We start from the raw sequence: 24,917 nt of genomic DNA, 5'->3' as shown, positions 1-24,917 counted from the left end.
TTTTCAAGATGTCACCCACAGCCAATTGGAGCCAGTCCAGAGCACTCAACTGCTGATCCACATCAAAGGCGTGAATTGGAAGTTCTTAGTCTGACTCTGGCATGCAAGAAAGTGAAATTTTATGGATGTTGTTCTTATTTTCAATATGATTTGACAGCCTGTTCTCACAAACAGATCTTTGCCTTTAACCATCAATTTTAAAATAAGCAACATTTTATTTCAATTTCATGCTTTAAGTTCCACGTTCACAGTATCTCCCTTGGTGGCTGCCTGAGACCTTTGATGCCCATCCACTACCAGGATAGAATTTCCTGCCGCGGCCAAATTTACTGATTTTTCTAAATCAAGAGATTTGCAGCATTTCCCAGTGGAACCTTTCAAAGTCTACCAATGTCATCTCAGGATGAGCCGGCTGGCCAGGGCTGTAGAAATGAAATGCAGGATCATGTTCCTCAGATGGTGGGGAGTACAGCCTGTTAAAATGTATTTTAGTACTTTTTGATAAATCTGAGCCTCTCCAAGTCTGCTCATTGTTATTGCCAACAGTTGTCACTTCCAGGATGGCATAAATCATCAGACCTTCATTTTCTTTCTGATTCAAAATGTCATTTGGCTACTGCTTCGCCACAATTTGTAATCCCTTCACTATATTAAAGTCATATTTCTCTTTCATCACACATTTTATAACAGTTATGAATAACTGTTAAAGGAGACCTATTATGCCCATTTTACCACAAGTTGATATGGTTCCTTGGGGTCTTAATGAAATGTCTGTAACATTTTTTGGTCAAAATACCACAAGGATCATTTAAAACAGCAGCCTTTTTACCCTGTCTAAAACAGCCCTCTTCAGATTGACCTGTTTTGAGTCCCCCCGCCCCCCCCTCTCCTCGCCCCGCCCCCCTCTCACCACCCCGCCCCCCCTGTCAATCACACACACACACACATCCACTTTCACGTCTTAAATCTCTCCTTAGCATATTTAAGGTTGTTAAAATAATTTTAAGTCACTGTCCTACACATATATTTCTGTATTTGTTTGTTGTGTTTCTTCATTGAAGCTACAATTTTAAAACTACAACACCTTCTGATAAGGATGTACATTTTTTTAAATGTACGTTTTGTAAGTTTGTGCATTTATTTTATGCAGTGTAGATTATGTGGATTTTTACTGATAATTGCATTATAAACCATGTTATGAGGAGAAATGACTTGTGTCTCATATTAATTCAAGGGTATCCTTGCTCGGTCAAAGTTGTTGCATTTCTCAGAAGTTTTATGAAACTATCAAGGGGATGTGGATTCATAATAAATTGGCGGGGAGACCTCTTTTCAACCTGGGCTGAGAATCATAATGACAAAATGTCTCAGATATTAAGCTGCAGATGAAATAATCAGGTGATAAAGATACATACAAATCCAAAGACGGTCAGATTTCTTCACATACTGTTTTCCTAAGAATTTTCAAGTTCACTGTAACCCTCACAAACTGGTCAGGTCAGCAGCCATCGAGGGTGCACTTCTCAGTTACTTCCAGAAGTCTTATTTTTTAGCTGTCTGTCAGCAATCAGCACACTAGAAAAACATTTTGCCTATGCGTTTTTTTCTCTATTTCCGTGGTGTTGAGTCATGTCCATAAATGCCATGGCAGCACACAGCGTTCAGTGTTAAACGTCTCTTTGACTGAGATATTTTTGTTATAGTGGAATTAGGTGTGCTCTCTGTGCTGCTGGCCAGCAGGCCACCCACATTTTTTTCTTCCTCTCGGCATGACAGTGTATAGCGGGGTTCCTCAAACTATTTTTAACAGGCTGTTTGCTGCAGTTCTGCTGCTTTATGAGGTTTATTGAGAAGACTAGTAGGAAAGATTGGACGGATAAAAAAGTGGATGTGAGCACCTGAACCCACAAAGAAAAAATGTTATGTGTCTTAGTCCACCTCAGACTTTGGTGACCCAAAGGTTCAAAGGTATATTCCTGTTTTCAGACACTTGTATCTACAACAGTTCGGTGTTTTAATGGGCTTATTTTGTTGTGTTAGAGCTTAGTCTTATTAAAGCCTTCAAGGAGATTTCATGCCAGCCTTCTCCTCCTCCTCGTCCTGCACAACTTTATCATGTGCGAAGGCAGTTTGAGAGTGGGAGCTGAAAGGGATGTGAATGTGTGAGAATGGATCATCCATCTGTACTTGGCTACCAATTTTCTAATCACAGTCCATTTGACACTGCCAAAGGCAAAGCATGCTCCTTGACATCAGTGTTTGAGGTGAAGCCAAATGTGCAATATGGTTCAAGAGAGCAATATAATGATTTTTCTGGATGGATTTTCTAAAGGAAAGTTCCTGTTTATCACAAGTTGGGGTCTCGTGCGTTGGGCTTTTGGAAATCATTTTAGTACACTTTGCTCCAATAATGGTTGCGATCTGGGAGCACATTAACTTTGCTAAAAATGAAGTCTGAAAGGGCAAGAAATACGAGCAGTTAGATGATCAGCCAGATTGTAACTAGCCAGGGGTTTATCCAGAATGTGTAAACCATTTCATTGGGAGACAACAACTGCACATTATTTGTCTGCAATAATCCATCACTGCATGGAAAAATGTTTGCGCATGTCTAGATCAAGTAGTTGATCAAAGTTGAAGCAGAGGATTCAGGTCCGACTGTGATTGATGTTTACAATATCTGTTTGGGTTATAATTTGACCTTTTGCCTTTGTTTTCTTCTCCAAAATAGAGTCTAACACCAGGATTTATTTACATCCTTTCTGATAGTCTGACGGCCTGTACGGAGAGTTTGGAGCTTGATTGGTCCACTGTGTATTAAAGCTAGGGTTGGTAATCCTTGAAACGCTTGCAAGAGCAGGCTACACTTTGAAAATATGCAAAAAATACATTCTTCCTCCTCCCATCGGCCCCACTCAAAGCTGTGCCCATTTAAACTTGCACTTCCTTGACACCTGCTAGAGGTTTACTTTTTTGTGACTCACTAGCTAACTTAGTACTGTCGTCTCTGACTCAGCAGTAAGACTGGGGAACGCGCAGTGAATGCATTCTTATTTGTTTTTCCAGTCCTGCCAAGTCAACAGACACAGTTTCAGTTTTCTAAATATATAAGATTTTAAAAAACTAAATGGAAGTGTTTCAGAAACAACTTACCAACCCTACCTTTAAGAATTGTAATTAAGGCTCAAGTATGATAAGGCCTCAGTTTTGTTAAACCACATCCTTTCATCTGAAATCTTACACTGTAAAACTGTCTTCACAAACACACAGTGGTGATGCTCCTCAAGTTGTATGAGTGTTTGGACAAGGACAGGTACTTTTTGTGCCTTTGTTAATAGATGTTTTGCATTTTGATCTAAATACTTCTTTCCCCTTATTTTTGTTGTATTTCTGCCACTGTCATGAGAATCATGGACATGTTATACCTGTTTAAATCAATGATAATCTTTTGTTATTTTTGGTCATCAGATATTTGGAAAATGTTGTGAGCATTTTCTTTTAGTCAACACCAAGAATACGTGTTTATGGTTTGTCGCTTTCTACTGCAGCTGGAAATGAAATGAAAAGGAAAATAAATTGCTCCCATGCTGTTTTCTCCAATTTGCTTCTAGTCACAGACTGGACTGAAAATGAGCGAACACATCTGCACTTTTTAAAAGCATTTAAATATGTTTTACTTACCCTCATGAGGCCCTGCATTACTAGACATTTGTGGTAAAGACGTTTGTTGCATTATAAAGTAGTTAATATATCATTTTAACTCCATTTCTAATGTAGGGATGCTTGGACAGACCTTAAGGGCATTGGAAGATTGATGTTTGTTGCATTTTCCTATGTAGAACTCGACTCGCTCAGATATTCAGATAATTACTCGACATACTGTGCTTTTAACCTGTCCGCTCCACAGAGATTTCAAACACTGTTTCCTTTTTATATGCCTTCTTACACATGGGACAGATATTCCAACCAGCTTTGCAATTAACATGCTAAGTGCAATGCCTCACAATGTCACTTTTCATTTGCGTCTCCAGCCCTGTTTTTACCTTTCACTCGTACGTCAACCTGTGCGCTGGGTAAACACCTCGCTCTGACAGCTTCTACACACCTTTTTTTTTCATCCCCAGGCTTCCTCCGGGGCACTTGGCCTGCAGTTTAGCAGCTGGTGACACAAGCTGGGGTTGACAGGGAAGACGCAGATGACCACCTTAGAGCATCCGTCACTCACACATATGCATATTTACACACACACACACACACAGAGGCAGAGCTCTTGTAGAAGAAAGACACAGGTGATCTCCGCTAGAGCATCCATCACTTCACACACACATACAGTGTAAATACACACGGACAGGCACTACTTGTGCAGAGGAGGGTCACAGATGACCACCTCAGAGCGCCCATCACTTCGCACACCTCTGCATACACACACAGTCTTGACTTTTCCGAGCGGAGGGTTTTTCCTCTTCACAGTGAAACACACACCCCGGTGGCCAAATGCCCTTTTGACGTACGCAGTGCCAGCTGGGAAAACATAACTAACTGCACGTGTCACCAACCAGCCTGAGCTGCAGGAAGGGAGCCCAGAGCAGGGGGAGGTCACAGGGTTCCTTCCCTTTCATGTGAGAGGCTCAGGTGAATCCAGTGGCAAATCCAGAATGTGGCTAAAGACTATAAAAAGCTGGACCTCCGTTTTTCATGCTTAGATAGATGGCAGAAAAACTTTATGGGGTGTAAAGAATGCCAAGTCCTGTTTTCAATATGTGAGATTTTCAACATGATAACACAAAAACTACTGGACTGATTATCACGAAACTCGTTGGACCGATGTGGAATGGGTCAGGGAAGAAGTCATAAAATGTTGGTGCAGACCTTGCTGAGGGGGGGGGGGGGGGGGGGGTCCGCTTAATCCAGGGTTCTCTTTGATTTCTCAGAGAATAATTCATGGATATTGTTTAAGGGACAGATATTTATGATAGATTATGTGTGCAAATTTGGTGCGGATCTGAATTAAAATTCTGATCTAATGAATTCATATGTGGTTCCATTAGTGGAGGTATGCGCTCTACTGAGTGCCCTTCTAGTTTTGTTTGTTGTGTTTTCTGGATGATTCTGATTTTCATTCGATACTATGTGTGTTAACATCGAAATAAAGAAAGTTGATAAGACTGCAAATAGTGCTCTACAAATACTCCATTTACCGTTTATAATGCATAAATATTTGATTTTGCATTGTTTTGTAATGCTGGAAGAAAAACAACCCCAACAATTCTCCTTCCAAGATTTATTTTATAATCATGTTCCAATTGGAACCTTAAAAAAGAAAATTGTAATTATATTTTGCACAGGACTCTCTGTTCCCGTTTACTTTATTAGGCTTTTAAGGTTTTGACGACTGCCTTATGGGAGTAATAGGTGTTATATGTACAACCCAGGAGATGGCATCAGGATTGTTTTGGTCAGTACAGATCATGCAAATAGTTGGAGAGATAAACCAAGAGGTGTGATAAAAGCTTTAGCTGTGAAGAGAGAATTATTTTCCCTCAGCATCTTCTGCCAAGGTGCCCTTCAAAACTGTGAATGGGCAGCGTGTGTCGAGCTGCATCAGCGGGACGCAGAACAGGCTGTTCTTTTTACATCGCTCAGAAGGAAGTTCAACTGTGGTATTTCTTTATCTGAGCAGGTCTGATCCAGTACCTGATGTCTAACACCGGCATATGATCAGTTTATCAATAAAATCCCATCGTCGCACATCAGGGAGACATTTTTACTAATGGTTGACACGCTGACTGAACCCCTGCCTCAAGAAAGAGAATACAAAAAAAATCGATCCATGTTTTGTCCTCACCACCAGTAGAACTCAGTGAAACAGCAATTGAAGAACATGTAATGCACTTAGTGTGTCTTGTGGTAGAGCAAAGCAATGCTCATCTGTTTTGCATTTTGGTGGAGATGTCTGTTTACAGAGCAGAGAGCCATGTCTAATGTTGTTCTTTATCAGCCCTTTCAAATACCAGACATGTGCCTGTGCTTCACATACGCCAGTTGCCCCGGGTGAAGTGCAGAGCGACTGTCCTCACCTCACTTCAGAGTAGTTTAAAAGCTTGAATTTGCTAAATCGTCTTTGTTTGTTTGTTTTTTTAAAACAGCTGCCCAACCGTCTGATTTGGTAATCAGCAGAAACCTGATCACAAGGCTAAATCACTATTTATTTTAAGACAGATACTTTTACAACCCTGAGCTATTGATTCAATTAACCTCTTTACATGAACCATTTTATGAAATTCTTCTCATTCGCTGCAGAAACCTTACTGAGCTTTGTGGACGACATCTTGTCCGGGGCCAGGTCTCCATGTGTGATGCTGGGGGACATCCCCAACCTGCTGTCCTCTTCAGTCAGTATGATCATTCGCTGCCTGGAACCTGACACCACGTACATGTAAGTTTATTTTTGTTTCTCCATCAACATGAGAACTAAACAACCTGATAATTGAACAAGCTACTGGACATCAGTCCAAATCTCTACTAATAGAAGTTTCTGTACTGTTGCTATATTTGTGTTGGTGCAGCCAGAACTGTCCCATTTTCCCAATATACATAATATCTGTTCACTGTGGAAAAGTCACAAAAGCAATATTGATAGAACTTTTGAATGTACTTTCAAACGATGCATTGCTCAAATAAAATGAAGGAGCTCTTCACAGCTTGAAAATGATCTTGTTTTGAAACATATGTTTTCTCCTTGCGAAGTTTAAATGTCATTTCAAAGTCACAGGTTGATTGATGTCTCACACTGCAAACATTTAATTTCCTGTCAGAAACCTGCCCGCTCTAAGTTTATCTCTTCCATCAGTACAAAAATAATAGGAGTTACAGTGAAGGTCAGTTTTTGGTCTAGTATAACGTGTTGTATAGATCATTGAAATAATAATTTGACTCTAGAGTAATGTTTGTTCTCACAATGACATAAAAATAAGACAAGAAAAAAGGCAGGTTTCATTCCATGCTACGTCTAAATAGGTCGGTGTATGAGTCTGCAGAGAAAAGAAGTTTAACAATGTGATTCAGTGAACATGACGCTGTTCAAGCCCACACACACGCACACACACAAACACACACACACCGGATGCTCTCATACACATGCTGACACTTATCTCACCTACAGCTTGCCAGGAGTGAAGCCCGAGCAAGAGAGGAGGAAGAGAAAGGTAGCGTGGAGAAAGAAAAGCAGAGAAGACAGCTAAAGAAAGTTTTGAGGAGAGACAAAGAAAGAAAAGGAGGGAAGAGAAAGATCAAGAGGAAAACACAGATGGAAAGAGAGTATAAAGCAAATATTAAAAAAGGGGGGCAAGTGGCCCGAGGATAGAGCCTCTCCGAACAGTTTAGATGTATGTGGGCTAACTGAGTTGCTGCACATGCCATTTCAATACCAGCATCACTGGTGCTTCTGCTCTCTCTATCCTGCCTGGCAGCCCATTCATCTCTGCAAGCTGAGGCCTCATCTCTCCCTGCAGAGCAGTGAACAGGCCTTTGTAGGGATAGTTTCGTATTTGTTAACAAAACATGAAACCCATAGTCTGCAACCGCATCTGAAGTCTTTTAAGATGTGTTACAATCCTATACAATGCAGTACAGTACAGTACAATGCAATTTGATGCAACGATATACAATATATGCAATACAATCCAATACTGTACAATACTTTATAAATACAGAACAGTATAATTCAATACAATACTATAAAATGCAATACTGTGTAATACAATACAATACAATACAACACAAGACAATGCAATACAACTTTATTAATCCCGAAGCAATTTGGTTTAGTGCAATTAAGAGAAAAATTCAAGATACTGACAAACACTCAAAGTGCAATTTCTTTAAAAGCTATAAAAACGAAATAGATAGATAAATATATAGATCAATAGAAATATAGATATATTTATATATTTCAAAACAGCTCAGTTTGAAAAGGTTTAAATGTTATAAAGTCTGTAGCTTGAACGTCTCTTTTGTCACAGAAGCGTTCTCTTGCCAGCGTATGAGCGGCTGCCTCGTTCCTTGATGCTGCAGGACAATGCAAGATCCTGTGTGGCCACTAGGTGGAGATATCCATTCAGTGACAGCTGATGAGCTCTGTACAGATGCGCCTGTCAGTGAAAGCTCTGTATTGATAACGCAGGCTCTCATCTCCACCAAGGGGACTCTTCAAATTGAATTCACAGCAGCAGGAACCACAGGCAGCTGTCAGATGTTCACTGCTGCTGATGTAATGCTGCCTCAGCAGATTCATCAAACTCCATCACTGCACGTACAAGGGACTGGGTTTTTGTTTTCAAGAGAAATTCTTACTGAAAACCACTTTATCACTCACGATCAATGGATTTTATTTATATTTGATATAACTCAGCCGTGTGTGTGTGTGTGTGTGTGTGTGTGTCTGTGTGTGTGTGTGTGTGTGTGTGTGTGTGTGTGTGTGTGTGTGTGTGTGTGTGTGTGTGTGTGTGTGTGTTTATGTGTGCAGGTTCCGGCTGTGGGCAGTAGACAACACAGGGCGCCGTTCCAGTCCCAGTGAGGTCACCATCAAAACTCCGTGTCCAACTGTGGATGACGTCAAAGCTCAAGGTGAGGAAAGAGACGCAGACTAAAGTCTGAGAGGTGACTCATCTCTCGGTCCCGGTCGCAGGTGGCTCACAGAGATTCAATTTTTTCAGCATGGAACATACGCTTGAGGTGATAGTGATACAGGAAAGAAGAAAATGTCAACATATGCCACAGTTGCTAACATGTTTTGCATGACAGATATGATTCCATGATTCTTCAGGGAAATTTAACTGGTTACATGAATTTTCCTCATGTTTAAATGGCCAAATACACAATATTGTTATATATCATTTGAAGGCACAGACACTCTCTTTCTGTTGCACACATCACAAAATAACACAGTCGTTAACGCATGTGCACTTCAACCTCCCAAAGTTGCCGTAGTAACGGTTGTTAGAGTAAGTGCATGCAAATACCTCTCGCAATATAGTTGTAAAAAAAACAATGGAAAGATTGACAATATTTCTATTATTATCCCTTTATTTTTTATTGCAAAACAATGGGCCAGGAGAACCAGATGCCCATCAGGGAACTATGTTTCCTCTGGCTCCAGGGCTGATTTACACTATTTATGGACATAAATTATGATGCAGAGTATTAGTGGACGGAAACATTCTCCACCCGGGGGAAGAAGCACATCAAGCCGAAACAGCGTCTCCAAAATAGCAGCAAGTATTGTCCTGTCCAAAGAAAGCTGAGTCTGTAACATTAGATCTTCTTCCTTCCTCTTCCCTGGAGGATTGTTTGGTATCCAGTAGCACCAACAGAGCAGTTCAGTTCAACACGAGTAAGCTGTTTACTGACATCCACCATTACTTCATACGCGTCATCTGCTGCTTCCGTGATACCGCGTGTGAAGGGAGCGTCGCTTAAACTCGCTGACCTCTGATTATCTTTCTCCGTCTAGAAATAGCCGACAAGATCTATAACCTGTTCAACGGCTACACCAGTGGGAAGGAGCAGCAGACGGCCTACAACACTCTGATGGACCTGGGCGCGCCCACGCTGCACCGCGTGCTCTACCACTACAACCAGCGCTACGAGAGCTTCGGAGAATTCACCTGGAGGTGCGAGGACGAGCTGGGACCCAGGTACGGTTATCACTTTACTCTATTTTCTGCTCAGATTTGAATACTAAGATATTTTGCCCTCTTCTCTGTTTGGACGAGAACACACAAATGACAACGAACGCTCAAACAAGCATTGCCAGGCCAGATGTCAATCGGAGACATTGTGAACTTACTTATTGGGCTTAATCTCTCCTCAACTGGTATGTCTGATTGGGAAATGGGATGTCACTTGTTATGTAATGTCCATATCTGACCCAGACCTTCACGTCGCAAGCAAACAACAATTTGATTTTATCCACTATCACAACTTTTAGTGAGGCATCGATTAGGGTAAAGAAAAAAAGGACAGGAGAAGTTGTTTTTTTGAGCCAATTAGGTGAGCACCTCGTTAGACTTACTGCTCTATGCCGTCCAAAAGACAAACTTTGTTTCACATGGTAGTAAATCTATTCCAGCATTGAGATCCCCAATTACTGCAAGGGACACAGCGTTGGACCAGGAGCCGGAAAGAGAAACAGACAGAAAGTGACAAATAAGCAGTGTATTGTGTACAGAAACATCACACGTCACATTTTAGCAAACGCATCTCCGCTATTGTTGTTGTTCTCACTTCACAAAGCAACAGTAATTATGGGCAAAGAAGGCTATGATGAATTTGGGGTAAATGGTTTGGTTGTGCACCTTCACAGCAGGCCTCTTTGTTCGATGCTGCTGTAGATAAGAAAGGAAAATGACAAATAGAGTGAGTCCGTCAAAGAAAATCTGTTTGTGTTTCAGAAACGCCCACATTCCTGATGTGTAAGCTCAAATCACAAATGTGCAATCCTTCAAGCAAATCGCTCATCAACTTTAGCTTTATGGCCAATTTGTCATATGGACGCAACATTATATCAAACTTTGTGGGTCTGTCCTGAATCAGACTTTGATATAATATATAATGCATGATCATACAACCAAAAGACTGCAGGGACGCGTTTGCCGCTCTCTTACTAACAGAATGTAATCTGTCGTACTGAACTTGTGCGATTGACATTGATGTTCACAGACACGTCACATCACAGCCCGGCTGCAAGATTTAAGTGGCAACAAGAGTCCAGGTTGGATCACAGTTTGGTGTGAACACCACTTTCCAGTTTCGGCAGACGGTCCTTTCAAAATAAAATAAAACATACGATATAGTCCCCAGCAATTTCAAATATGTTGGAAAGCCAGTACACTGATTTAGCTGTTTGCACTTCATAAAAATTAAACATATGGCAGATTTGGACGGGACTGATGTTACAGATACGCTCCATTAGTGACTACTTACCCCCTACCGCCAGTGACCAACTCCTCCAATACTAACAGAAATTTACAGACCTCACTCAGAGTCCAGCTGTGTGTCACAGACATATAATCAACTATGCCAATCAATTCATAACTCAATATATCATTAAAACTGCCTGTTGAGGTTTAAGTATAAAGCATTTTCTAAATTTTTCTGCTGTTCAATAAATCCGTTGAAAACACCCAAAGCAACATTGGTCCGTCTTACATATGTTTCCAAAAGGAAATTCTAAAAAAAGTATCTATTTGTGAGCCATTTAAAAAGATTTATGTCTTCAGTAAGAATGAATGGGCTCAGGGCTGAGTGTTATAGACAGGTCAGAAGGTATGAGAGATGGTCTAGCACATTGCTGGGGTTTATTTTCAATAGGAAAAAAGATAGAGTATCCCCAGTGGTATCCTGAACAGTTACACACAGCGCTATCTGATACAGGGCACACCTGCACATCACCGGCTGACTGTTACTGTTCCTCTTACTAAAATGTTGCTGTTGAACTGAAACACAATAGCATTACTGTTGCTTGGTTTGACCGAGCATCAGCAGCGAACGATTGGAAGATAATCAAAGGTCTTTCATATCTATTTTATAATACGAAGAAGTAATGGGGGAATTTTAATGAAGTAAGATGAAGGATAAGATAGACAAAAACCACCCCTGACTAGAAATGAAAACAAATGGGGAAGTCTTGTCTTGTTACAGACACACAAATGTGACACATGTTACTTCACCTGCTTGCTAACTAATAATTTGATGTTAACCAACACAAAACATAAGCAGAACTGTTGTTGTTGTTGTTGCTTTTATTATGATAAAGAAAGTGGACCGAGGCAGGACATTTAGGGAAGAGAAATCTGAAGACATGCAGCCAAGGCATGATGGATTCAAACCTAAGGTGTCGAAGCTGAGGGAGCTTCACCTCACTGACACCAGCCGGGCTATTTATCAACGCACAGCCAGGGAGGCCCCAAAACTCATGATAATAACCCATAATGTAATATTTGGCCAAGTCGTTCCTAAATAGAGCCATATGACTGATATGAAATGTGCTTATGTTGTGAATGTTAACGCAACCCGTAGCTCTGGTCCGGTCACAGAAATTACAGGAAAAGTCGAACTTCAGTAAAGACAAAGCAATGACAGGCGTTCAGTGACCTGGTTCATATAAAACAGAGGAAAATATTTATTATTAACAGCTATTGTCAACAGAAAATCTAAATATGAAAATGTGAAATTTAAAAAAAAAATGTGTTACATAAAATGACAGTAACCGTCCCAGGTGGTGAGTGTCCGAGGAGACGTCTTCCAGGACAGAAGTGTAAACCAGTTTTTGTCAGCCTGCGATCCTTATCGATTGATGATATCTGAAACCCAGAGATAAACACACACGCAGACACGTGGCAACACACAACTGTAGTGGACTTTTTTTTGCTCAAACAATCGGTGTGTCTTTTCCCATTTCATTCTTCTCTTCGCTGGCTCTTCCTCGGCTCTCTTTGACGCACTATATTTGCCCTCAAGCCTCCAAAGGTCGACTTCCTTTCTCTGCACATCGCTGCCACCCCCTCCCAGTCCAACCCCACTCTGAACCCCACACATCCTTAAACCCGGTACTATCTGTTTGCATGTGCCAGACTCACCATCTCTGTTGATTGGCTTGAACAGTGTTGGGTGGCTCAGTCCAAGACGCTTTTTCGGTTTCCCGTTAACAAAGCCAGGGCTGTGCGTAAACACCAGGCTGTTTTTTTCAACACACAAAGAACAGACAGCTACTGAACTGGAAATAAAGTGTATTGGATTAGAATCAGCTGTTAACTCCACCGCTTACGCTCCGAAAAGCTCCCACACTTTATTACTTCTCTTTCCAGAACGTCACATCTCAACAATCGCTGCTTTCTCAACACAACACTAATGAATCCTCAACATGATGTGTTCACAAATACTCTCTTATGTGCACAAACACCAGTTAAGGAGCCACCAACCTCTGAGGCCTGTAGCTGCTAAATGCTCCACAGTGTTCCCCTGCTAGTCTTGAACTGTGTCTGGCTGTGTGTGTGCTGCTCAGATGACAGTATTCTTCTCTCCAAACAAAACCAAAACAAAAGGTAATCCTATCTCCCCAGAGACTTTCCTTCACACGTTTCTCTTTTCAATGCGAGCTGTGATTTGTTTTCCGTATCGCCCTTTATGTTTTATTTCCCTCAGCGCAATTACAAACACATCCTACAACAGCTCACGCAGCCAGGTCTCCATGGTATCGGCCCATTCAAAGCCCCGGCGGTGTCCAGCTCTTGTTGAGACTCTCAGAGGTGGGCAGATGTGCGGCTCCCGGCCTCTAAAGTGCTGTCTTTGATTGTGGTCTGTTGTTCCTGTGAGTCGTTGTGAGGGAAATTCATTCAAACAGACTGAGAAGCCGAGCGAGCTTTACCTCCACGACTTTGACGAGGTCACTTAGCAACGCCCAGCCAGGGAGGCCCCTGAACTTCCCCCCAAACCCAGGATAAGCGCCCGTAATGTTAAATTGTGGCCTATTGTTTTATAAACAGAGCCATGTGTCCGATATAAAATATACTTTAAAACGGCAGTCTGTGGTGTGCGCTTTCACTTTGGCAGGTGAAACTGATAATCCGAGGCTCCCTTAATTCTCTCTGTTTCTCGCTCTGTCTGTGTGTGTGTCCCCCCCGCCCCACCCAAATGAAAGGTTGTTTTTAATAAGGACCACGCTGGAAAGAGTTGATGTAATTGAGGGAGTTGCTTCTGAAGTGTTCCATTAAAATACACTTAGATTAACAGCCCCCCAATTTGGTTAAAGGGAGGGGTGATTAATGTTAATAAAAGGCACCTCGGAGCTGGAAAAGCAGCGGAGAAGTGCATTCAAGGTGAGGCCTAGCAACAGGGGAAGGAAGCATAAACACGGTGTGTTTAGCCAAGTCATCAAATGAACATTAGACTTTCCTACGTATCTGGTTTATTGTGACGAACCTGAGTTGTGTGCTGTCTACTGTTACCTAGGGAGCAGGCAGACGGAGGGGTTAATGGCCTCACGGCTCCATGGCGAGCGAATCAGCGCTGACAACTTTCCTGCAGCGTCAGACACTGTTTCTCTGACGTTATGCGACCACTGGGAAAAACAAATGCAGCAGATACGGTAAATGGTTGCGCCGAAGCCAAGACAGAACACCACTGATATCATTTGAACCAAAACAATGGGAATGCAACGTTTTCGGACTCCTCAAGTATCAAGTATTGATGTTGGCCAGGTTTTGTGACGGCACCTCAGCCAACAGTTTGTTGGTATAAAGTCTCACGGCATTGTCAGCCTGATAAACCGCGAGCATCTGCAGACTTGCTACTGTTTCATTGACCTGTGTAATTCCTCAGGGTTTGGGAATGTATTGACGAAACTGTTTTTTTGCTGCTGTGATTAGTCAGTGTTTGTTGTTGTTTCTGCATTTCTTAATTTTCTTCTGACCTAATCGTCTCACAAATCAGACAACCCAGACATCCAGAAAACTGCCAGGCTAGAAGTTTGCGCTGGGGAAGCTATGGCAATGTGTTTTGTATTTAGGCAAGGCAGTTTTATTTATAAAGTACATTTCATACACAATTTTCAAGCAAAGTATAATATTTAAAAGAGATGAAAGATTAAAAGAGGCCTTTTATCAGTTTCCAATTGTCCTAGTTCAGTTTTAGTATAAACCAGTTTACCTAAGGTTACATAAGGTTCCCTAAAATGTTATTGGTCAGAGGAAACATACATATGCAATCTTGAACTTATTTCAGGGCAGAAAAATCCTTTGCACATCCATTAAGTGACATGGACTGACAAGCACTGTCTTGCTTGCTGTGATCTATTTGCAACCTTTCTGTGCTTGTTTTTTCATGATGGTCTCACAGCAAAACATTTCAAATAAATCATTGAAAGTGAGACAGTGACAGTGAGTTTTGTCTGCAGGTTTAGTCTTAAACTTATTAGCGTGTTTCAGATTTAAGTTGTGTAAACTTTGCGTTTTTGAAAAACGCTCTTCTTAAGCCTGTGTCTACACTGAACAACCATTACAATGATCCAAATTTTGTTTTTTTCCTTATATTTACATTTTGGTAGTTTAAGCTGATCCGATCAGTTTTAGGGCGAGGTTCAAAACTGAAAAAATACGCCCTAAATCCTTAATGCAGAGTCAAATAATCAGAAACCCTAACACTGCTCAGATCAGATAGTGGATCTAAATGGGCAGAAACAGTCAGAAATGATTGTGTGTGCTGTTTTTCCAGTGGATGTCAGAATGTAAAATCAGATTAACAGAAAAGGAAATGACAGAAAGTTATTTCTAACTCAGCAAAGCAAATTTCATTACATATTAAAATGCGGTTGTATGAAGTTGAGTGCTGCTTTGATTGCATGCCAGTATTCAGTGTCCTGAGACCACATCCACCATTATACTGCATCTATCAGATCCAGAGCAACATTTAAAGGGATAGTTCACTCAGAAATTTAAATTCACTCATTATCTACTCACCATTATGCCGATGGAGGGAAGCCTAAATGTTTTACCGGAAGTGGCTTAGCTAGCGGACATAGCAACACGATGGCGTGTCCAAGGGTCCATGAATGCACCTTGTAGGAAGATATCAGACGACATTTAGGCTTAAAACTTGGTGTAAATTACTGTTGAATATTAATGTCGGTGCTTGCAGACAGTTGGATGACACCACACAAGCAGTATGGAGGCATGTTGTGTTTTTTCTGTTTTATTATGTCTGAACTGTAGGTCACCATTGACTTGCTGAAATGTTATTATGCGTAATTATTTTGTTATTAGGTCTTTGTCATCACCGGGAGGCAGGGCTAAGATACGCCTACTCACCCAATCACCCCCAGACATCGTAAACACATAAAACAATAAGATTCTATATTTCTCCAATAGCAGCACACACAATTCTGCGAAATAAATGGTAGGGGCTTCTCACATCTCCTGGCGGCCAATTAAAGACCACAGTCGGTCATCCCATACCGTTTGAACCAGGTGGCCGGTTCCCGTGACAGCTGGGGCTAAACTGTGTCTGAGGAGGGTTGGGATCCCGAGCTGTTAGAACCGATGGTAAAGGCGGCAGATGGAAAAGAGTGGATGGCGGAAGTCTCTGTTACGGACCTATAAGAAATGGCTCGTGAGGCCCGGAACACATCAAATAAACGAATCAGAAACAACTGTTGCCACTAAATAATAACAAATGTTTATTGGTTGAAACAAACAAATATTTAGAAAGGCAACAAACCAAAAGGGTTGGAGGTTCCCGGCCAAAACAAACAAAAGAGAGGGGAACACTGAGCCAGCCATCGGCCGTCGAAGTCAGTGTTCACCCCCGAACTAAGTCTGCCTAAATAACCCACTACCTAAATGAAAGAAAAAGGTTATCCGAAAACAGGACTACCGGGAACCCCCGAACCAACTACCAACATAACAAAAGCTCAAAAGGACTTCTGGCATGGGGGAAACCGGAGCCTCGGTCTCCTCACCCGTTCACCTGCATGGAAGAATAGAGAGCGAGAAAGAAATTCACAGCCTCCTTAAGTCAGCTCCAGCTGACGAGGTGATGAGTCTCACCTGAGGACTGGCTGCGTGGAGAGAGAGAGAGAAAGGTGGAGAGAGGCACAAACACACACACACATTCTCACACAGAGCCCCACCTCCTGGCCACACGTAACACCCCCACCCAGAGCTTGTGAATAGCCGGGGGCAAACGTGAAGACCAGGGAGGAAGGAAAAAAAAACAACACATTCACAAGACCTAACACCGTGACAACGTGTCGGCCAGGACGTTGTCCCGCCCCTTCACATGCCGAATGACCACGTTAAAGGACTGCAGGAAGAGCGCCCAGCGCATTAACCTCTGGTTAGTGTTCCGCATCTGATTCACAAAAACTAAAGGATTGTGGTCCGTATACACAACAGTTGGCGAACTCGCGGAACCCACATAAACTTCAAAGTGGCTCAGCGCCAGGACCAAGGCCAACGCCTCCTTCTCAATAGTAGAGTACACGCGCTGGTGTTTGTTGAACTTCTTGGAGAAGTAAGAGACGGGATGTTCAACCCCGTCCCCCCCCTCCTGAAGCAGAACAGCACCCGCACCCGCATCACTGGCATCAACAGACAGTTTAAATGGACGATCAAACACAGGGGCAGACAGGACTGGGGCCGTAGTCAACAAAGCCTTAATACAGTCAAAAGCACGCTGACAGCCCTCAGTCCAGCGAAAACACACCTTCGGGCTCAACAAGTCAGTGAGGGAAGCAGCTACCGCAGAAAAGTTCTTACAAAAACTACGGTAGTAGCCCGCCATCCCCAGAAACCGGCGCAATTCCCGCCGTGAACGAGGGACAGGGAAAGAAAGAATAGCCTCCACCTTGGAGTGCACCGGCCTGACTTGGCCCCGACCAACCACTTTGCCCAAATAGGTCACTGTCGCCTGGCCAAACTCGCACTTAACAAGGTTTAAAGTAAGATTGGCGTCACGCAAACGCCCAAACACAGAATACAGCTGCTGAATGTGCTCTGTCTGGCCTTACACTCGGGCCACTCCACTCTCCACTCACCTTCTGCGTCACAGGGGGCCTGGGCGCAGAGAAGCAGCGACCCAGGGAGGACTGTGGCTTATCATAACTGTCCCTATGAGTCAAAACGTATTCATCAGCAAGTACCGCAGCCCTAGAAATTTCTAGCACGTTACGGTCATTAATGTGTGTCACAATTCGTTCAGGCAAACAATTCTTAAAGTCTTCCAGCAACATCAACTCACGCAAGCCAGCGAAATCAGAAACCTTCATAGAGCGACACCAACGATCAAATAACACTCCCTTCTCATGACCAAACTCCACGTATGTCTTCTCATACGACTTCTTGAGACGACGGTACCTCTGGCGATATGCCTCGGGCACTAACTCGTAGGCCCTCAGCACCGCCTCTTTGACATGATCATAATTCAGGCTCATACCAGACTCCAAAGACGCGTAGGCATCCTGGGCCTTTCCCGTGAACACACATTGTAAAAGCAACGGCCAAAACTGCCTAGGCCACTCCAGGGTCTCAGCTACACGTTCAAACAGGGTGAAATATTTGTCAACATCTTTATCATTAAAAGACGGAACGAAACGGATGCATCTACCTATATCAAAACCACTGGCGGCAGGAGGGGGAGGAGAAGGAGGTGCATGCTGTAACTCCAGCTCCTTCAGATGCACCTGCCTCTTTGTCTCTTCCTCCAGCTTCCGCACCTCCAGTTCACCCAACAGCTCCTTCTCCCTCAGATCCAGACGGCGCAACTCAATCTGCAGCTCCAATCCCCTGAGACGAGCCGCTTCATCCACATCTGACCGTGACTCCACCCCCTTCATGACCGCTTCACTCAAAAGACCCTCTTTATACAACACAGACAGCAGCTCAGTTTTTATAGCCTGCTTCTTCATCTGCTTAGTCACCGTAACTTTAAGAAAACTGGCCAGAGAAATTAACTGCTCTTTAGTGCAAGAACAGAACTGCTCCATCGTCGGATGAGCAACAAACTCCTCAGCACTAAACGCCATGACGAGACTGGCCACACTGATCAGACCAGGGCGAGAGGAAAAAAAACAAAAAAAACAGACCGCTCACCAACCTACTCCCTCAAAAATACCACCCAAGAGGGCAAAACACAGCAGCACCAAAAAGAAAACCATGGTGCACAAACGTGCCGGCCGAAAAAACACTGGCAACCACACTAGGAAGTCCAAGCCAACAAACTCTGTCAGTGACGACCAAGTCACACCACAAAATCAACTAGACACGGCCTATCATAATAGACACGGCACTCACAGTTGGAATCAACAGAAACACTGGAGACCCAACATGTGATCCCGGACGAGCCCCCAAATATGTTACGGACCTATAAGAAATGGCTCGTGAGGCCCGGAACACATCAAATAAACGAATCAGAAACAACTGTTGCCACTAAATAATAACAAATGTTTATTGGTTGAAACAAACAAATATTTAGAAAGGCAACAAACCAAAAGGGTTGGAGGTTCCCGGCCAAAACAAACAAAAGAGAGGGGAACACTGAGCCAGCCATCGGCCGTCGAAGTCAGTGTTCACCCCCGAACTAAGTCTGCCTAAATAACCCACTACCTAAATGAAAGAAAAAGGTTATCCGAAAACAGGACTACCGGGAACCCCCGAACCAACTACCAACATAACAAAAGCTCAAAAGGACTTCTGGCATGGGGGAAACCGGAGCCTCGGTCTCCTCACCCGTTCACCTGCATGGAAGAATAGAGAGCGAGAAAGAAATTCACAGCCTCCTTAAGTCAGCTCCAGCTGACGAGGTGATGAGTCTCACCTGAGGACTGGCTGCGTGGAGAGAGAGAGAGAAAGGTGGAGAGAGGCACAAACACACACACACATTCTCACACAGAGCCCCACCTCCTGGCCACACGTAACAGTCTCTGAATGGGTGATGATGTGGCGGCTCAGGGGTTAAGTGTCATCATAGATCTGAGCTCAGCTTTCGAGATTCCCATAAATGAGCAGGCGCTGGTGGAGGGTGTTGACCTTAGCCAATACATACAAATGTCATGACGTAGGGAGAAGTCAATAGTTGACTGTACGCAAGCATCGGCCCTGCAAGGTCCAAGACAGTTTGAAACACTGTGTTATGAGCCGTGTTCAACGCTTAAAGGTATTTTTGTTTAATATGTTAATAAACGTGATATTTAAGCCAGCATTACTTTATTTCAAATGGTGACCAAAGAACAGTCACCATTTATTTTACAGCTCAAAAAACACATTCAAGTATGCAAGATCGCGTTAATGATCAATCAGCTAATGAGCATAATCTGGTCCCCTCCACCACCTCATAAGGATTTTAACTTAAAACCCACAAACATGTTATTTCCCCTTTTTTGAACTGCACTGATGCACTTTAATCACATCACAAAGCTTTGTGCTATGACGGCATTTAAAAACCATCCACGACAGCAAAGTCTGTCCCGAGTCTAGCCAGCCTTTGTTCTTCATGACAGTTCGTCAACGAGTCCAAACAACTGAACAGACACAAACTGTCTCACACACAAACTTACAGACCACAAACACACACAAACACACACACACACACAGTTCCATCTTGCTGGATCAGCTCAGCTTGTTATGAGGAGAATTCCCCAGTTTTTCTGCCACAAACATTGAGAGCAGAACAAAGCAGATTTTCATTAGCCAGTCAAAATACAGATAACAAGAACTCTGCACCGGCTCGGACTCAATGTAAACTCATATCGGCCAAGTAAACAACATCGGGAAACAAATGAACGAACAAATGTGGCTTCATCTTTCTCGCGGCAGCAGATATTCAGATCTGATGTTTTTAGAAACGTATCGAATCTCCCCGACGAGACTGATTGGCATCCAGCCGCAGGACTTTTCTTTTTTTTTTACATCCAGCCATCTCTGAACTTACAGTGAGGACGTCCTACCAAGGCGTGTCACTCTCTCAGCCGAGGGGCAGGACATTGTCATGGCCTGGGGAGCGCTCATCATGTAAGGCATGGCGCGTGGCTGTTGACTAGAAACTCGAGATGTTTTGGCTGAAAGAAAATCCTCGATCATGGTCGTCGCAATCCCCAGCGTGTCCTCGCTTGGAGTCTGTGCCCTTCGATGAACCGAAAATAATTTGATTTTTTTTTCTATTTTCTTTTTGTTTTTACATGACAGTCTTTCTAATCAGAGGAGAGCTTGCAATAATAAGTATTGTTATGGTTGGAGTTTCTCTCAGGAAATCGTAGTCATAATCGCAGCAGACTGTTTACCTTGCTCTTTGACTTTTTATAGTTAAAAGGATGACAAAAATACACACGGTTAAAAAAAGAAAGACATGCCCTCAGCCACTGGTCCAGCAGTGATTTATCGGTTTATGTGATCCTGAATAGTATTACAGATTTTTGTTTAAATTTCCAGGAAACATCTCCCATTATCAGTATCAGTAATACATTGTTATGGTATTACTTAACCATTAAAATTACCTCATCTGCCCTCACTAGGAGAGGCCGCGGCTTTGACTGAATGGTTTTTCCTTTTTCATTGCAGAAGTGAGCTAGGAAACAGATAAACAATAGAGTCTAAAAGTGGATTATTACAGTATTACTGGAAATGATCAGGTTTAAAATACACACATCACTACTGGCACATTTTACTGTCTGCTGTTAACAACAATAGAATAGAGGAATAACAACAGTCTTTCAATTATATAAATAATCAGCAAATTCAACACACATTAACTAATTAATTTAGTTAATATTGTTATTCCGTGGAAAGCTGTATTTAGTGTTATCTGTAATTCACCCTTAAGCGTCTCCATACGTATTATTCAATTACAGATTATATATAAATGCTTAACCACACAAAGGATAAAGTATATACGAGGCCTTGAACATTTCAGCTGTATTGATTTTATAACAATAACGAAGATTCAGTCTTGTGTCACCCAGTTGTAGCCGTTCTTTTGGTTTCAAAATAAATGGTCAATTCTTCTAAAGATGAAACAGTCAATGTGGACACATTACTTTAAAGATACTGAAGAAATAGAAAATCACAGGTCAGTAATATTGTAATCCTGTTTGTGTGTCAATACATCAAATCCTGAAAATATGCTGGATGATAGAAAGACCCACTTTGAAACCCAAGGGATGGTGATGCCTGAAGCCTTGGGAAGGTTGGGGATAGGAACTGAATTCATTATCTGCAAAATGCACCGAGGTGTGCACGATCCATTCATTTTGGGGGAAAGATGAGCCTGTGCTGTTTATGTTCACATTTGCTGGCCTGAGCTTGTATTCCCTCTCGTTTGCTGGCACACTGCTGCAGGTGGATAGTCCATTGTGCTTGTGTGCATGGGGAATGGGGACTAGTTGTATGTCCAGCAGACCCGCCACGACCCAACCTCAGATTCTCCCTCTCTCTATGTGTTTGTGTGTGTGTGTAAAATTGACATATATTGCCTGTGTATGCAAATGAGTGAGTGTCAATCCAGACCCTTTATTCTTTTGTTTGTGATAAGATGATTATCCCACTACTAGACCATCATTGTGTATATAAAAAATGTTTTATTTGTTTTCCTTACAATATCAGCTTGGGAGAACTAAAGTGATACAACACTCAGAGCACTTGGTGGAAATAATGGAAAGACGGTGGTCGCGGTTGAATATTTAAAACGTCACCTGACAGGACTGATTTGTTTCTACGTTCAACCACAACCACTAACTGTCAATAGAGTGAACCTCAAGCAATGTAGTTGCTTAAATTTCACCACAATTGAGAAACAGGATCTCCATTTTCCAGTGTCGTATAAAACCATTGACAAACATAATATTTTGAGTGAGTGTGTTTGTGTGTGTGGGCTCACTTGTCATGCAAATGTACATGTAAGTGTGACCATATCTGTCCGTATGTATGAACATGTACATATTCCTTGTGATTATGCCACTGTATCTACATGACTGCTTTTATGTGCACAGTCAGCAGCACACAGAGGTTTGGGGTGATGGTTTCTCCTAGCAGCCGCTCACATCTTCTGTATGAGGCTATTTTCCGCTCCGATGGATTCATGGTGACAACCGTTGCTTCTTGGAACCAGCGGAATGTTGCAAGAATAACAAACCACATTTTTTATTCTATTTTAACCAAATAAATATCACGATTTCCTCCAACCACTGAAAAATGTGTGGCAAAATAGTGGATACACAAGGAGGTTTCAGAAGAATGATCTGAATGACGGCGTGGCAGAGAACTACCAGCATCAACAGACGGACCCACAATGAGACTGACGTCATTTAAACTATTCTAGTTTCCAGAGCAGAAAACAACTCTGAGGCGGTTGAAGTTGTTTTGGTTGTGTCGACATGTATTTGCCAAAGGGGATGTTGTCCTGCTGAGTATCTATATGTACGAATGACATTCAAAACACGCTCCGATTCCAAAAACAATCCACTAACATATGCAAAGCATTTATTAGCCAGGAAACCTCAAGAAGGATGTTGCTTCTCATGTATCTCTATATGTGAAATAGTTTGCAAATTACGCCAACAGCAATAACGCAGGAATACATTTGACCCAAAGCGTTTGGCTGATTTGAAAAAGCCGCGGTCTGTTGCAGAGCACAGGCTACATTCTTGTTCCAGAATAACACGCACACGTACAACACATAGCAGGAAATGCAGTGCAGCGTACAGAGAATTTACAGAGCAGCAGTTGATTTGGATTCTGTATAAGACAGGAGGTGAAAATACAGCAGAGGAATCCACAGGCTGCAGCGTCTGTATTATTACAGTGTGTCAGTCAGAGCCAAGTTTAAAAATGAAAACAACAAAAGACTTTGACAAAATCACGAATCAAGAGGCCTTGTGGGTTATCTTTTGAATGAGAGTTTGACAAGAGGATATTACCTTGCCACAGAGACTGGAACACACAAGTAACAAATACAGAACAGATTTTCTTGCCTGTTTCTATTGGCTGGTTCTGTTTCAGATGGAGGTCCAGATCCAGAGAAAACTGCAAGTCAAAAATAAATATAATCATATACATACATAAAAACAAGAGTCTTCAGGAAATGACATATGCTCACAGCAAATGCCCAAAACCTGAGAAAGCAGATTTGAGTTACATGAAGTTGTAAGATTTCCCTCATTGATAAAAAACAGCCAATTAGTGTTTTCCAATGAGAATTGTTGACAGTAAATCATCCAAAGTAACAGTGACTTCATTTTTTTTTAGAGAAAGTTGATGTTATGTTTGTGAAATTGAATCGTATGAGTGCTGTTAACATCAAACCAAAACTCCATCCACCTCAGGCAGAGGCAAGTACTCCATGTTTGTTAAAACCAGGACAAAGGTTCAAAGTTCAAACTGCACCTGTGTCCTCTGCCAATAGACTCACATTGATTGCCCCCTGGTGGGTGACTGCAGAAGTGAATCAATCAAGCCTCCGCCATGTTAATAGATGGCGCATCAACCAAACTAAAAATGCAAAGTAAACTTAAAAATTGAAAAACATGATGTTTTTCTGTCCTTTTAGGTATAGTTCTTATCAAATTGAGTATATGTCCAAGTGCACATTTTTCTGATAAGTTAAGATTGAATTAGTTATTAATTCATTATTAATCAGTTATTAGTGAAATGTCTTGTTGAGCAGCTGAGTAGTAAGAAGTGGAGACACTTCATCTATGTATAAGCTGTGTCTCAATTCAGGGGGTTTCAACACTGCAACCTTCATGGGCTGCTCAGACCCTGAAGACCCAACCAATATGCGACTGATGATCCGTGCCACCAGCTCGTCCTGTCCTTATTTCTGCTGCCTAGCAACAGAGCTTAAGTTAAAAACAACAAAAAAGTTTTTTGTTTTTCCACCTGCCTGTCGTTGTTTCCTCGACTGTCATCATCACCGTCAGACCGACATCAGGTCTAACCTCATGACAACCAGGTGAGAGACTAAGATGATTCATTGAATGGATGTTTTGCTTTCACCTGCACATTTGGCATCTGAGACTGAGTGTGCTGGGAAATGAAACTGAAGGAAATGGTAAAACATTCACGAATAGACAAATGTCCTCTTTTTTTCCTGCCAGTCGGTGTGTTCACTCACTTCCTTTCACCGGTGCATATTGACCGGGGTAGCTGCTTTGATGTGTCGTCAGCTCATCAGTGTGATGGTGAGCTGTGGACGTGGTGGCTCCACTGCGTCCAGCAGACTTGTGGTTTTGTCTGAATGGGGACACACGGTGCAGTAAAAAGCTCAGGTTTGGCTGAGGAATGAGGACAAAGTGTGTGTGGAATGAATGAAATCTCCCCCCTGCTGCCACTGTCTGACTTCACACTAACATCTGACAAGGTTTCCCCACCAGG

At 42.4% G+C, this 24,917-nt stretch overlaps 1 protein-coding gene across 1 annotated transcript in view; it reads left to right on the top strand.

The window, feature by feature from the left end:
- Positions 1-24,917, top strand: part of astn1 (astrotactin 1) — a 406,706-nt gene that overhangs the window by 380,530 nt on the left and 1,259 nt on the right. Inside the window, exons 22-24 of the mRNA XM_061084738.1 lie at positions 6,301-6,436; positions 8,525-8,625; positions 9,512-9,695. Coding sequence (XP_060940721.1) covers positions 6,301-6,436; positions 8,525-8,625; positions 9,512-9,695 — 421 coding nt within the window. The remainder of the gene's footprint in view (positions 1-6,300; positions 6,437-8,524; positions 8,626-9,511; positions 9,696-24,917) is intronic.

The sequence above is a fragment of the Limanda limanda genome, chromosome 13 (assembly GCF_963576545.1).
Source record: "Limanda limanda chromosome 13, fLimLim1.1, whole genome shotgun sequence".
NCBI lineage: Eukaryota > Metazoa > Chordata > Actinopteri > Pleuronectiformes > Pleuronectidae > Limanda > Limanda limanda.
The sequence above is the reverse complement of the archived record's forward strand: the minus strand, read 5'-3'. Positions and strand labels throughout refer to the sequence as shown.